Below are 15,473 nucleotides of genomic sequence, written 5' to 3'. Positions count from 1 at the left end.
TTTTGTTTTGACAAATTTGCAAAAAATGAAAAAATAAAAAGTTATTACTTTTCAAAAGCTTTTGGCAATTCAGATTTTTTTTCATATTTTAAGTTCAATTTTATTGAAATTTTAAAATTTCAAAACATTTTTAATGCCAGATGATATGATAAAAAAAATAAAAAAAAATAAAAATCTGTGATAAATTTCAAACATTTATGAAATGTCAAATGTGAAAAAATTGAAAAATTAAGTTAAAAAAACTGCAAAAATTACAAACAATTCTGGCAATTTTTTTGAAAGATAGCCACAAAATCTACTTTATCTTCACAATAAAGACAAAAAAGTGGATAAGACACTATTCATAGTAAAAACCTAGTGAATGATTAACTGAACAAGAAGTTTTTGGTGTTTATAAGTTAAACATGTGATGTCTTAGTTTTTGTATTTTTATTAAATTGGCAGATATTAAAGAATAAGACAAAATGAAAGTTGTGTAATATCATAAATTTAATGGATTAGCAAAATTTATGACATTACAATGGCTTGAAAAATGTTTTAAAAAATTGAATTAAAAAAAATGCGTTTTTGTCAAAAAATAACTAAAATTTTAAGTTTTCCAAATTTTATAAATTCTCAAAAATATAAAAAATATGACAAATATTTATTAAAAAAACTGTTATTTAAAAATTTGCTTGATTTAAAAAAAATTCAAAAAGTTCAAAATATTTGCAAAATATATTTTTTAAATAATTTGAAAAAAAAATAAGCAGAAATTCAAAATATATGAAATTTGTGAAAAAGAATTTCTTAGCTTGGAAAATGTCAAAAATTGAAATAAAAAAAAACAAAAATTCCCCTCAAATTTGAAAGTTTTATTGACAGATTTGATGCAGATTTAGTTCAGCAAAATGTTAACACAGGTTTTTATTTAGTGTCAGTGTCTTTGATCATCAACACCCTCTGGAAGAAAAAATGAAAATTCTTTATTTCAGTAATATTTTTCAAAGCTACAAGGAGCCACTGCAGAGGAGTCAAAGGGCCACATGAGGCTCCAGAGCCGCAGGTTGAAGACCCTTGGTTTAGAGTCTACATCCAGTGTAAAATGAATGTCAGTGTTGTGTTTGTGGTTTTAAAGGGACCAGAGACCCTGGTGTGTAAACCTTCTGTTTGAACACAGACTGGAAAAACTCTGATTAAGCTTTCTGCCATTTAACGACTTTTTCAAACCCATAAAGTGTCGGCTTTAACTCTGATGCCTTGATTCTGATAAACCACACAGATAAATGTGTTGTCTCTGTTAGAAAGTGACTGAAAATCAAAGGTTTTATGCTTTGTGTATTCACAAATCTTCTTTGATGTGGATCCTGTTTTAACTTTTCAATCTCAACCTGTAGTGAGTAGAGTTTTTACACCAGGACCATGTTTTTTTTCTTATTCATGGAGCTAAATGTGGTCCAGATGTAGAGTAGTTCAGCTGGCATCACTGAAGCTGCAGTTTAATTCTGTTCTGTTTCTGCAGATGTTAAAAGACAAACTTTTAGTGTTTGCTTATTTGATCCAAAAACAGACGGTTAAAATGATTTTTAACTACTTTGGAGTCAACGCGGTGTTTGGTTGGATGCCTTGTCATAATTTGCCACAAAAATGAACATTTCTACACATCTCTGATACCGACTGTGATGCTTCTTTTGTTTCCTGACCTCTTTTTGTTCCCAAGGTAGCATCAGTGTCAAATCAGTCCTCAAACAAAGACCATCGTTCCTTTTTTATTTATTCATTTACTTTCTGATTACACAGACTGCATCTGCTGCTGTTTTGTCACGGCCATTTTGCATCTCTCAGGGAAAAAGGGATTAAATCAGGAAGGGATGCAAAATGGTTTAAGAGCTGTAGCCTGTTGAAGCTAATGTTAGCATGTAGCTCTGGAAACTTTCCCTCTGAGCTTGAAACGATAAAAACTACCGATTATTCCTTTAATGTTTGCTTTTATCTACCTTGACACCACTCGACACACCACACACACACACACACACACACACACACACACACACACACAGTGATTTTTATCCCGTCTCAGAGATTTTCTGACCTTATCTTTCTGTAACTGTGTGAAGTTAAACACACACAGATCCTAATGTTTGAGAAATGTTTAACAGGTAAGTAAAGATGAGTAGTTGAAATATTTGAAGAGCATCACACATGCTCACACACACAGGCATACACACACACACAGACACACACACAGAAACACACACAGGTGTATTTTTAGCTCAGCAGCACAGCGTTTATCACACATGCACATCTGGTCCTGTATCCCCACAGTTTGGGGCCGTTTCCTCCCTCAGGGATGCAGATCAGATGAGGCTCATCATGATACTAACGCTGCTTCCTCCTCCCCCCTCTGTCTGCTCTCACCCCCTCCCCCTGCCCCCCCCTCCTCCCCTGCAGGTCCAGGCCTGGCGTTCATCGCCTACCCCAAGGCTGTAACCATGATGCCTTTCCCCACAGTCTGGGCAATTCTCTTCTTCATTATGCTGCTGCTGCTTGGCCTCGACAGTCAGGTGGGCAAAAGAAACACAGACTCCACCTGTCAGGAAGCTGGTTTTTGAGGAGAGCATGAGCAGAAATGTTCAGGGCGTTCAGTGGTTGAAGCTTGTTCACAAACTTTAGGGATTTAACAAAGATTCCCCGTGGTGCATCCGTAGTGTCCTATCAGGCTTCATTTTAGCTGCTGTCTCTTTAAGGCTCCCCCTCCACAAATCCCCTTCACTCTGATTGGCCAGTCCTCTGGAGTTCCATTGGGGGTGGAGCTGCAGGCAGATCCTGGTGTTTGAGGCTCTGGTCCTGATAACAGAGCACTTTGATCAGTTTACTGATTTTCCTGACAGATTTCTTAAAATCTGCAGGTGTTTAGTTTGACCATCCAGCATCAGGACTTAAGATCCATGAATTTAAGTCATGAGAAATGAGGATTACCCCCTCTTTAAAGAATCAGAATCAGAATTTATTTGCCAAGTATTTTCAAGTATACAACAAGTATAATAGTAATGATGAAAATAATGATAATAATAATAATAATATTAATAATAATAATAACAACAACAACAACAACAACAACAACAACAACAACAACAACAACAATAATAATAATAATAATAATAATAATAATAATATTATTATTAATAATTGTAATAATAATAAAGATTTTAATTATAATAGTAATTATGATTATAATAAAAATAAAACTGGAAAAAGGAATGAGATGAGAATAAAAAAATAAATAGATAAATAAAAAAATTAAAAAGAGAAGCAGAATACCCCCTCTTTAAAGAGTAACAATCAGGATATATTTGCCAAGTATCTTCAAGAATAAAAGTAATAAAAATTATATACAGAAAAATAAAATTAAATTGATAAATAATTAAGTAAAATTATTATTATTATTATTATTATTATTATTATTATTATTATTATTATTATTATTATTAATAATAACAATAATAATAATAATAATAATAATAATAATAATAATAATAATAATAATAATAATAATAAATTATTATAATTATAATTATAATGGAAAAGGGAATGAGATGAGAATTATGTGAATTAAAAAAAAGATAAATTGATGTATAAATAATAAATATAATTATAGTAATAATCATCACTGGAAAAAGGAATGAGATGAGAATTATGTGAATAAAAAAAAGCTAAATTGATAAATAAATAATAAATATAATTATAATAATAATCATATCACTGGAAAAAGGAATGAGATGGGAATAAAAAAATAAATAGATAAATTAGAAAATAAAAAATAAAAAAAAACTGGACCTGGTCTTGGAGACTCTCATCTCCTGCTCTTATAAGGAGGTTTAATATCTTTAGGAATCCCTGACTAGTCCTGCTGCCTTCACTTTAATGGTTTGAATGAATTAAAATCAAGTTTTTTTCTACTTAATAAAATTAAAACCCAGATGAGGTGAAATCAAACCGGTGCAGCTGTGCAGAGACAAACTCTTTTAGCTTACGTCTTTTGACACATCCAGTGGAAAAACGTAGAGCAGTGAACGCCAAAGGTGAAAAAAGGATTTATTACAGGTGGATTGTTGGATATATCAGGGCTTTACGGTCTCAGTCTGACGGGGAAAGTATTTCTCACCTCTCCAAGTCTGCAAATAATCCTCTGCAGCAGTCTGCACGTGCCGTCATTAGCGTGAGCGCTGACCCACACGTGTGGGAAACAAACAGGGTCACACGCTGCAGACAGCCAAACCTGATCAGTCCGTCTTTGTTTTAATAGAAATGTATTTTTGAACTGAATATGAGCTTATGATGTTTTTATCAAACCAAAGTCTGACACTGATGCACCTCCCTGTGCTCCTCCTGCTCCTCTCCTGCAGTTTGTGGAGGTGGAAGGGCAGATCACATCACTGGTGGATCTGTATCCGTCCTTCCTAAGGAAGGGTTACCGCAGAGAGGTCTTCATCGCTATCATCTGCTGCATCAGCTACCTGCTTGGACTCACCATGGTTACCAAGGTAACGACCCCAGCACCTGAAAGTCCCTGAACGCCCCTCAGAGTGAGTGAGGAGCTGATCTGAGCTGAGCGCAGCCTGAACAGCAGTGATCTGACAGATATTAGCGCCGCTCCCCGGGGAGGAGGTTATTTATACAGTCAGTCATGAGAACTTCCTCTGCTCCTCCTCTGGTATTAATAGATCCAGAAGACCTGACTTAGCTTTTCCAAACCTTCCTCCTCCTCCTCCCCCTCTTCACTGTTTTCCCTCGTCGGTTATAGCTCCTCTTTTCTTCACTTCCTCCCTTCCTCTCTGATTTTAATCTGTCCTCTGATTTCCTCTTTCTTATCTCTGACTGAAAATGAAGCGCTCTGCGTTTCCCAGCAAAGCTTTGGTCAAAAACAGAACCATGCTTTCTGAAATCGGGGAAATGAGAGCTAAAAACTCCTCCAACTTTTCTCTAACACGATCACACTCCTCCCTCCTTCATCCCCTCCTCTTCCTCCTCTGTCCCGTTCTCACACCACTTCAACCTTCTCAGCGTCTCGTCTATTTTCTGCCTCCCCCTCCCCTCCTCTCACCCCTCCTCCCCCCTCCTCACCCCTCCTCACCCTCTGTGTTTCCCATGGCAGCATCTTTTTATGGCAGCGCTGTCCTGGTTTCAGTTCAGGGTTCCCATGATTGTTGAAGCACTTTTCACGCTGGACACACGTCAGCGGCTTATTTCCATCCTCTGCTGTTTCTGACTTCCTGTTTGGAAGTTTCCAGGTTGAGATGTGAATTTAAAACCCTGCTGGTCTGTTTGTGTGTCTGCAGGGTGGCATGTATGTTTTCCAGCTGTTTGATTACTATGCAGCGAGCGGTGTGTGCCTTCTGTGGGTGGCATTCTTTGAATGTATAGCTGTTGCCTGGGTTTATGGTGAGTCCCGACTTTAAAAAGATGCAAAACGTCATCACCATTTGTCACCATTCGTCTGCTTTGTATGATTAATGAGAGGATGCTCTGACGTCTTTGCAGGCGTTGATAATTTCTATGATGCTCTTGAGGACATGATGGGCTACAGACCAAATCCTTGGATGAAATGGAGCTGGACTGTTATCACTCCTTTACTGTGCATGGTAAAGGACGTCTTCCTTTTTCTTTATCACAACAACTCTTCTGCTTCCTGAAACCTGAGCTCAACCTCCTCCTCCTCCTCCTCCTCCTCCACAGGGCTGCTTTATCTTCTCCTTGGTCAAATACAAGCCATTGACGTACAACAAGATCTACGAGTATCCTGACTGGGCCATCGGAATAGGTTGGACTCTGGCCCTGGCCTCCATGATCTGCATCCCCATGGTGGTCGTCATCAAGATCATCCGATCTGACGGGCCGCTCATCGAGGTGGGTTCCCAGGAGCTCGCTGTGAGCCTGTCTCAGTTAGAGTGACATGAACAGAAATAGGCGCTTTTTTTTCTGAATATGACAATCTGAGCGTGCTCCAGTTTAGGGTTCACAGCAGCAAGGCTCTGTTGTCATGATAATAATAATAATAATAATAATAATAATAATAATAATAATAATAATAATAATAATAATAATAAATAAATAAAAATAATAATAGTGATAAAAATAAAATAAAAAATAAAAGTAATAATAATAATAATAATAATAATAATAATAATAATAATAATAATAATAATAATAATAATAATATAAGTAATAATAAAATTAATAAAAAAATAAATAAATAATAATAATAATAATAGTAATAATAATAATAATGGAATAAGGAATGAGATGAGAATAAAAAAACTAATAGATAAATTTAAAAAAAAAAAGCTGGACCTGGTCTTGGAGACTTTCACCTCGTGCTCTAATAAGGAGGTTTAATATCTTTATATCTTCTTCCCCAGTCCAGCTGCCCCTTACTTTAATGGTATAAATGGAATAAAAAGACATTTTCTCTCACTTAGTAAAATCAAATCCCAGGGAGGAGTTTAATTCATGAAATTTTAGTGCACCAATATTTAACATGTGGTTAAAATTTGGGAAAATTGCAGATTTCTTTAGTATCTTTAAAAAAATCAATTCAATTTAAAAAAATAATCTAATTAATCAATCACAAATAATCCCAATTAATCACGTGTCAATTTCTGACACAAAAAACTAAAATTCAAAGTGGTAGATGACTGATTTAAATATGAGACACACACATTAGCTTAAGCAACAAAATCCTGTTTCTTTTCCATCTCATGAACTCATGATGAGCAGGAAATACAAAGTTCGACTGGTGAATTCAAAGTTTTTAGAGACTTTTTCTAAACTTAAGCGTGGGCCAGTGACATTTTTTCAATGCAGTAATTAATCAAAATTAACCCATTAAAGTCCCAGTCCTAAAAATACATACAAAAAAAACATCAAAAAAACAAATTGTCCCTGGATTAATAAATCTAATGCTGCTCTAACTGACGGATGTTCATGTCAAGCTGCATTTATCAGAGTTTGGAAAAGAAGCTAATGCTAAAATGCACAAAACTGCAGTTCCTCAAATTTCCACTTGGGGCTGGCACCAAAAGTGCAGAAATCCCCAATAAAGCTCATATTAAAGTGGTCTTTTTTTCAGCAGTATTTGACATGCTCAAGGCTATGGACATGGAGTAGTTTAGCTTTGTTTAGCTAATTAATAATCATGTATTGATATATTTTTAAATGACTCATTTTGAAAAAACTTTGAAGAGGATCTATCCGTAGAAGTTCAATGGAGTCAGGAGTCAAAATCAGTCAATGTTTTATTCAAACTATTGTTCATATCCAGCAGATTGAACCTGGATGGTTTCAGTCACTTTTCTTTAAGATGTCGACTCTGACGGATTATTTTACAGTGAAATCATCCTTTAATTTAAAATCCTTTTCAAGAATGAGTAGGGATGGGTATTTAGTGCCGATTCACATAAAATCAAAAGGTACCATGTTTAAGCACCTAAACACATCCTAGTGACTGTGAGGGGAGAGTAGGAGATTTTCCTACTGGACATGAACACAAAACTGCAAGTTTTTATTTTGAAAAAAAAATTATAAATACAAAACTTTGAGATTTTATTATTAAACAAATCTGTATTTATTACCACCTTAACACACAAAAAGTACCAAAAATTGGTACCGTTGAGTACAGATACTGATTTCCTGGTACCAGGCATCGGTATCTCTTAAAATATGAAAGGGACTCCTCTTTAAGTATGAGGCTAAAAGTTTGAGTCACGCTGAGGCTGATTTTGTATGATATGGTTTCCTTAACCTCTGCTAACCTTTCCTCTCTCCTCCTCCCTTATTCCCTCTGCTCCATCCTCCATCCTTCCTTTCCTCCCTGCAGAGGATCAAGGCGGTGGCAGCCCCGGTTCGCGGCGGCGCCAGCTCCCGTCCCGCAGACCACCGCGGCCTGAAGGAGCTGTCCGTGCCTCTGGACCCCAACGGGAACAAGGGGCTGCTGATGAAGGCGCCCACCCACACCATCGTGGAAACCATGATGTGAAGGAGTGAGGCGGAGGCTCTCCATGAGATCGCCCTCCTCTCCTCTCCTGTCCTCTGAAACGCTTCTGGAGCTAGCTAGCTTTCTGTCTCTCTGTCTGTCTGGTGGACTGAAAAGGGTTTAAGGAAAAAAAAAACGTTCCCGTTCAAATCTTTGAGGAATACTCTGGAAGGCGTTTGCTCTTGGTGGTTTTCTGAATCACATTTCCAATCTGCTTTTGGATTAATCACAGGCCACTCTCCTGACTCCACATCCCACTAATGTCCCGTTTAAAGACCCCGGTCTCTGGTTTTGGCAGATTCCTGCCAAATCAACCGACTAATGCGACATCAAACCAGCTGCTGTTGGAGAAACAGCTGAGACAAACAGCCCTTTGTGGCCACGGTGTGAGAAGAAGTTTCCTCGAAAGAAAAACCAATTTGTGTTTGTTTTTTTCGGCTGTTCTTGGAAAACTCGCCAGCTCCTTGGAGAGGCGTTTAACCCGACAGGCCACAGGGTTCAGTTTGGCTCAGTCTGTGCAGCAGGAGCTGGTGAAAAACAGGCCAACGCAGGTTTGGCACATGAGCCGTCTGAGGTGGATTCAGACCCAAAGCAAAGCAAAGACTCAGCTCCTGGTTTCTGCAGAGTTTGGTGCGTTTGTCAAACTCTGCAGCAGCAAACTCTCAGATTCGCAACTTTTGCTTGGTCCATCTGCAGGTGTGCAAGCTCAAAACCTTTCAAGCTGCACTTTTTCCAATAACAATCTGATGATTCAATGCTAAAATAATCTAAAATTGATCTGAAAGTGTTGCTTTTCAGCTTCTTTTGCTTTGCTGTTGGTCTTGAACCCACCTTTGGATACGTAGAGCAGCGTATCGTCGGCGTAAAGGAATTCAGAAAATCAACTTTACCTTCTCCAGTTGCTCTTTAAACTAATTTAATCAGTTTAAATTGATCAATTTCACCTCTAACTGTCACTCATGGGGTGAATTATTCCAAATCCACATTAAACCCAACTCCAAACAAGTTTTTACAAACCGTTTCCTCCCAGGAAGCAACGTCCAACCATTCGTCCTGGTACTTAAACGCACCTTAGCACGTCCCCCTCCCCATAAAGCCGTGAAGTACGGGTCTAAAGACGAGCCTAGCACTGAGTGTGTGTCGGGGGCCCGGCCCCTGCACACAGAGCGGTATCTGAGAGGATTTGAACTGTGGAGGTTGAACCCTTGAGTGTGTTGTCTGTGGCGTACTGTACAGTAATAGCTAATCAGTCTATCTATATCTATCTCTATCTATCTTTCTTTGTCCTAGACCAGTTGACAGTTGGTTAGTGACTGCACTAGGCACTCTTGGCTTACATTTCTGGATCGGATTTGTTTTTTCCCACAGAGGAAGTTACATTATTCCTAGTTTTCCTCTGTCGATGTTTAGATTTTTTATTAAGACTATAATGTTATTGGTATTCACTATTGGTGATAATTGCTGTAGTTTTACATAGAAGGAGGAACACTTCTCTCATCTGGTGAAAATACTAAGCTATTATACAAATCATACATTTACAGAGGCAGCCATTGTAGTCACAGACCTCATTTCGCCGTCGTCCGCCCAGCGACCAGCCGTTGGTACCAGGCGGGCGAACAAAGCAGCTGATTCTTCCCCGAGACGCCGTCACGCGGGGGCGTGGGTCAAACGTTCAACGAGCATTTCAATGTACAGTCAAAAACGGGAACTCTACAATGGCTTCATCTGTAAGTCGGTGTCGGGGTTTATAGCTTTCTCTCTTTTGTAAATACCAGGGGACAGTATTTAATTTGGGTAAACTCAGCCAGACAGGGCACTGTCAATGGTTAAACAACACGTCACCAACTCTCTGACTCAAAGGAACCATCGGGCGGCGCTCTCGAGCAGTCGCCTGAGGGTCAAACTGCTCTCCAGTCACTGTGAAACGTGGCAGCTGGCTGCAGACGCACCGGAGCCGACGGACGACAGAGTTTGGGCATCGAGCATCGAGCGTCCAACTTTTAGTGGTTTCCAGCATCTTGTGGAAAAGTTTGGCAGATTTTAAAACAAGGCGCTCTGAATGGATCAGTTTGACCTCTTAGGGTTATAAATCTGAGACTTTCTGCAGCAGACTTCAAACTCCTCCCATCATATCAGAAAGACGTCCACAAAATTCACAGTCCTTGATCAATCGTCTCTGTTATTTTACAGGAGACGCTTGTGAGGAAGAAGATGTGCATCGTCTAAATCAGGGTTGTCAAAATCTTGAATATCACCAGCTCTGAAACAGTACACTGCAAAAAAAAAATAATAATTGCAAAAAAGTTGAGGACAACTTTTTTCTTGCCACATCGGCAGATTATCTTGGCTTGTAAAAAGCAACTTTGACCACATTTTTCTGTTTTAATATCTTGAAATAAGATATTTTTGGCTTTGTCCATTAAATGTGGCTCCTATCAAGTTTATTCAGACATTTTTTACTAATAATAAGACAAAACACTTGATAACATTTCAGTTTTTGCAGTGTGGTTTCTGTTATTTAACAGCTGATAATGAAGTAGATTCACAGTTAATGTTTTGGACCCAAGATTGTAAAGGAAGCAGGTAAATCTTAGTGAAACAGATCATTGAGAAGGTCAGATGGTAAAAAAATGTTAAAAAATAGCTTCATAAGTTCACATTTTTGCATAAACTTGCAGCAAAGTTGCAGATTTTGTTTACTCAAAGCTTGCAGCTGAAGTCACCTGACTTCCTGTCTGCAGTGTGACTCTGCTCCGCTCTCCATCACAGATGCTTTGAGAAGCAGCTCAAGAAGAAAAACGAGTAACCTGTCCGTCTGAGCAGAGCAACATCTGAAAAACGAGTTTTAGGATCTGGTGCCGTGAAACTTTGCTCCAAACTCTGTCGCTCATCGGCTCTGTGAGGAAATCCACCCGATAACACACAAACAGTCTCTGTATCTCCAGCTGACTTTCTGTAAAACAGGAAAAGAAAAGAGCATCCCATCCTTCATGACGATAGCGGGGCCATAAACGGACCACGTGACCCATCGACGACCGAGCGGCGCAGACGATCGGAGAAGTCTGACCTCGCCCACGGTTCCCTTCATTTTAATATGTCTGTGTAACCAGGGGTTTCCCACGTGTATGCGTCACCAGCGACCATCCACTCAGGACCTTCTCTGTAGTGCTTTTATCTACTGTAAAGCTGCATCAACCCAGCGTCCAAAAAACCCGACTCGTAACTGTGGGGCTGACAAAGAGCTGACGTTTAACGGTAGCAATCACAACTGATGTTTTCGTGCAGCTCCAGAAGCCACTGGGATGGGAAACCACACCTGAACTGCCTAATTTATCCACAATCAGAGGCGAAAACACGGAGGAGGGAGTCACAGCCAGTCTTTAGTGCACCTTATTTGTATAATTTGGACTTGGTGTGGAGCGATGAGGCCAAAAACTAAGGAAATAACACTGCCATCTTTTTATTCAGGGTCCTCGGTGATGAGAAAACACTGAATGTTGTTGAAACGGCTTCAAGGTTCAGCTGTTGGTGCTTCTGTTCTCCCAGAAGCAGACATATTAAAATAGATCAAATCACGGAAAACACACGAACCCAGATCATTCACCACGAAGCAGAACATCTTCAGGAAGAAGTAGAGCATCACATCAGAGGTTATGGCGAGCGCGGGGCCTCGTTTCGTGTCGTGTTGAGCTGTTTGTTGATTTCTTGGAGTAGATTAATATAGTTCATATCATTAAAAGGGATTTGTGAAACCAAATCCGCAGCAGACATCTATTTTCATACAGTAACAAACTTTTCCTATTCTACGTGCTCTTTGTACAGTTCGGCTCCCAGCGCAGACCTCCGTTTCATACAGAGCTTCGTTTCATCCTGGACTTTTTGTACAGAGCTGGTTCCTGGGTCTCCACGTGATCTTTGCACGGAAACACGAATCAAGGCGTAAAGTTGAACCCCTAATTGGGTCGCAGTTGGTCGTTCCATCCTGAAGCTCTCCTCGTGCAAAGATCGCCCCCTGCTGGAGACACAGGAACCAGGAATGAAGATAATGCAGTCGTTTATTGATTCTTCTTCCTGTGTGTGTGTTTTTTCCCGTTCCCTCTGATTTCTTACACTCCCCGTAACGTCACCCTTCCATTAACCCCAGTTTATCTCAGACGTCCAATTTGCAAAAGAAATCAAAAGCATTATTGATGCACAAGTTTTTAAACCGCCGAATGTTGAAATGTGAACGCCACCTGCTGGTGGATGTAAAAGTTTCTGAAGATTTATTTTTAAGGGTTGAAGGAAAAAGATGATTTCTTTTACCTAAGATTTGATTTTAAGTTTTTGTTTCTTTGGTTTTGGTTTGTTTCTGTTTTGTTTTTGTTTTTTTTATTTCTGCATTTGTTTTTTTTGTTTGTTTTTTTTCCTTTTCATTTTTTTTTTTCGTTTATTCTTTATTTCTTTTTAGGTTTTTTTATTAGTTCCTTTTTTTTCAATTTATTTTTTTGTTTATTTTTTATTGTTTGTTTTTAATTTGTTTATTTTTTGTTTAGTTTATTTTTCATTTTTTGTTTGTTTTTTATTACTTGTTTTGTTTCTTTGTTTTAATTTTTTTTTTATTTTGCTTTCATTTGTTTATTTTTTGTTTAGTTTATTTTTGTTTGTTTTTTATTAGTTTCTTTGTTTTGTTTCTTTGTTTATTTTAATTTTATGTTTTTTTTTGTTTTGTTTTTATTTGTTTATTTTTTATTTTTTTGTTTTTTTTTTGTTTTTTCTTTTTTTTATTTCATTGACTTCAGCTGTCTTATTTTGTTTTTTGATCGTTTGTCTGTCACATTGCCTTTTGTATTCCAAATATAGTGTATTTGAACCTCTGTCATTGGAGTAACATGTACAACTATCAATCAAAGAAAAAAAAAAGCAAACAAAAAGCTACAATTTGTTACGTGCAATACTTTGTAGAAAACTTTTATTTTTCATGCTGTTTTTTTTTTTTTCGAAGACGTCGTCGTCCTGGCCTCTGGCGGGACGAGACGACAGCCTGTGAAATCTTGAAGAAAGTAAATTTGAATCTTCAGGGTCCAGTTTCGATGAAGCGCTGCGGCGAAATGCTCTGCAGCTAAACCAAACTAAGACCACTATTCCATCATGATCGTGTGGTTTGAATGCACTGAGAATAACATGATTTGTAAACTTTGTCACATTAAACTCAACTTCTTTGCGAAATGCAGTTTTTTGATTCTTGTGACAGACTTTTGTTTTTTCTTTTGAAGTTTGAGGAGGAGGAACGACATCACTGCCAGTTAGCCCCACGTCTCTCTCTAAGCTTCGCTCTGCAGGCAGCTTGTCCCAAAGCACGTCACCAAAGTTTGATCAGACGCAGCAGCGGCGGCGGCGTGCAAACATCAGAATCTGACAAATTGAATCAGAAAAGCAGATTACGTCATATCGAGTGTGGGCTTTACTTTCAAACCTCGTTTGCAGTTTTTACATCTTCTCTGAGCTCCTCCAAAGCCTGCAGCCCTCTGTGCTTCGTCCAGAAACCAAATCCACTCAGGAGCTGGTTTTTAATCACATCCCCGTCCCAAAAACACCAACATGTCTGCAGGACTCAGACTCTGACGGTCTGTTTCTGTGGCGTCGGTGCGTACAGACCATCAGATGTGGTTTCAGGCGGCGTGGAGGTGACCGGACTCCATTTCCTGGCAGAGGTCGGCGTCCTCAGAGAATCAGATTTAGACACATTTCCAGATTTTAACTCAAATCCTGAGGAATAAAAACATCCTTTACGCTAAGGCTTCTGGGAAATGCAGTCCTGCTCTTCCTCCCCTCGTGCTGTCACGTCAGACTCATCCAATGACAATGCCTCTGTCTTTCCTGCTTCATCCTGTATACCAGCCCGTCCTTTTCCGAATGTTCACGGGGAAAATGTTTTTTAATTCTTGGAGAAGAAAAAAACATTTTTAAAAAAAGAATTTGAAAGCTTTTATTTTTTATTTCTATTGCCAACCTGTAAGCTAGAAAAAAAAAGAAAAAAATGTGTTTGAACAGGTTTTACAAAGTGTAAACCTTTTTTTATTTCTTAATAAAAAATTTGTCTTCAGAGAAACGTGTGGTGGATTATTGCTCGGCTTCTTACAGAGGTAACGCTCAGACGTCAGCCTCACACAGATCCTTCCACTCAAGTTCAATTTCCCAACTCCAGGGACTTACGTGCCCAAATCCCCTCGACAACATAATAAAGTCTAATCCTACAAAGCCTGTAATACAAGATTTAAGGTGCTGGAGCCGACGCAGGAGGCTGCATTCCTCCACGTCCAAAAACAGGAGGAGGAATCAGAAACTGCAGCTCGGGGAGCAGAGCGACACAGAAACGACCTGAGCATGAAACATCCATCCAGGTGTTGATCATTAAACCACACGGCTACAAACTGAGAGTAGAAACAAGCTCTGCAGATTTCTGTTTTTAACTCATCACAAAGTCTTCACCTGAAAAACACCTTCACAAAACTTTAAGGCTCTGAATCTGGGAGCTGAGTTACAGCTGTTACAGCCACAGTCAGGGTGAGAGCTCAGAGGAGGTGCTGTGTCTGTTTTAGTCTTTATTCTGTCCCTCTGCGGCCCCCGTAGTATCCTGACAGGATGTACGGTGTAACACAGATTTACCTTTAAGGTAAACACTCAGCATAAATATGAAGATAACAGAAGAAGAGGAGGACAACACAGTCAGAAGTCTTAAAGTCAAAAGACAGAAATAAAGCAGGTGGTGATGCTCAATGAGGCACAACAGACAGGAACTGAGGTTTTTTTAATGGTTTGTACTGAAAAGGAAAATAAATACACAAATTCAACTTTTAAACAGCTTTTCTGCAGTGGTTTCGCTGCACTTTCTTAAACTAAGAAATTAAACAAAACTCTAAATCAGTTCCTTCACTTGGTCTGTTCTTAAAATTGTTTACACCAAAGGTGTTCAACCTGTGGCTCTGGAGCCTCATGAGGCCCTTTGACTCCTTTGCAGTGGCTCCTTGTAGCTTTAAAAAATATAATTGAAATAATTTTTTTTTATTTTTCTTACAGAGGGAATTGATGATGCCTTAACATTTTGTTGAACTGAATCTGTATCACATCTTGCAGAGAAAGTGACTTTCTTAAAAAAGATTTTTTTGAGATTTTTTTTTTAGTGTAATTTCAGTTTTTTGTCATTTTTTCCAATTTGGGAGAAAAAATGTAAACTTCTTTTTTTCTTCATTTTTCTTTTCAAATAATTTAAATTCCATTTTTCAAAGAAATTTGTGAACTTTTGAAACTTGCTATTTTTTTTTTTTTTTTTTTTTGTTGTTGTTTCCAAGTTCATGAGTTAAGGCATTTTCCTTAAATTTTTAAAATTTTGATGTTTTTAATTTTTTTTTTTATGCCCATTTTCTAAGGTTCATTGTTTTAAAAAAATGTACAAATATTATGAGATTACAAAACAAATTGA

At 38.2% G+C, this 15,473-nt stretch overlaps 1 protein-coding gene across 1 annotated transcript in view; it reads left to right on the top strand.

Moving 5' to 3' along the window:
- Positions 1-12,353, top strand: part of LOC141803968 (sodium- and chloride-dependent taurine transporter-like) — a 39,228-nt gene extending 26,875 nt beyond the window's left edge. The window contains exons 10-15 of the mRNA XM_074688173.1: positions 2,431-2,543; positions 4,386-4,523; positions 5,319-5,421; positions 5,521-5,621; positions 5,716-5,886; positions 7,856-12,353. Of these exons, the coding sequence (XP_074544274.1) occupies positions 2,431-2,543; positions 4,386-4,523; positions 5,319-5,421; positions 5,521-5,621; positions 5,716-5,886; positions 7,856-8,014 (785 nt within the window). The 3' untranslated portion in view covers positions 8,015-12,353. The remainder of the gene's footprint in view (positions 1-2,430; positions 2,544-4,385; positions 4,524-5,318; positions 5,422-5,520; positions 5,622-5,715; positions 5,887-7,855) is intronic.
- The last annotated feature ends 3,120 nt before the right edge of the window (positions 12,354-15,473 follow it).

Source organism: Halichoeres trimaculatus, unplaced genomic scaffold (genome assembly GCF_033239565.1).
Source record: "Halichoeres trimaculatus isolate MK-OKI-2021-1 unplaced genomic scaffold, fHalTri1.1 fHalTri1_scaffold_1, whole genome shotgun sequence".
NCBI classification, from domain to species: domain Eukaryota; kingdom Metazoa; phylum Chordata; class Actinopteri; order Labriformes; family Labridae; genus Halichoeres; species Halichoeres trimaculatus.
Note: the sequence above shows the minus strand (reverse complement) of the source record. Positions and strands in the feature narration are given on the sequence as shown.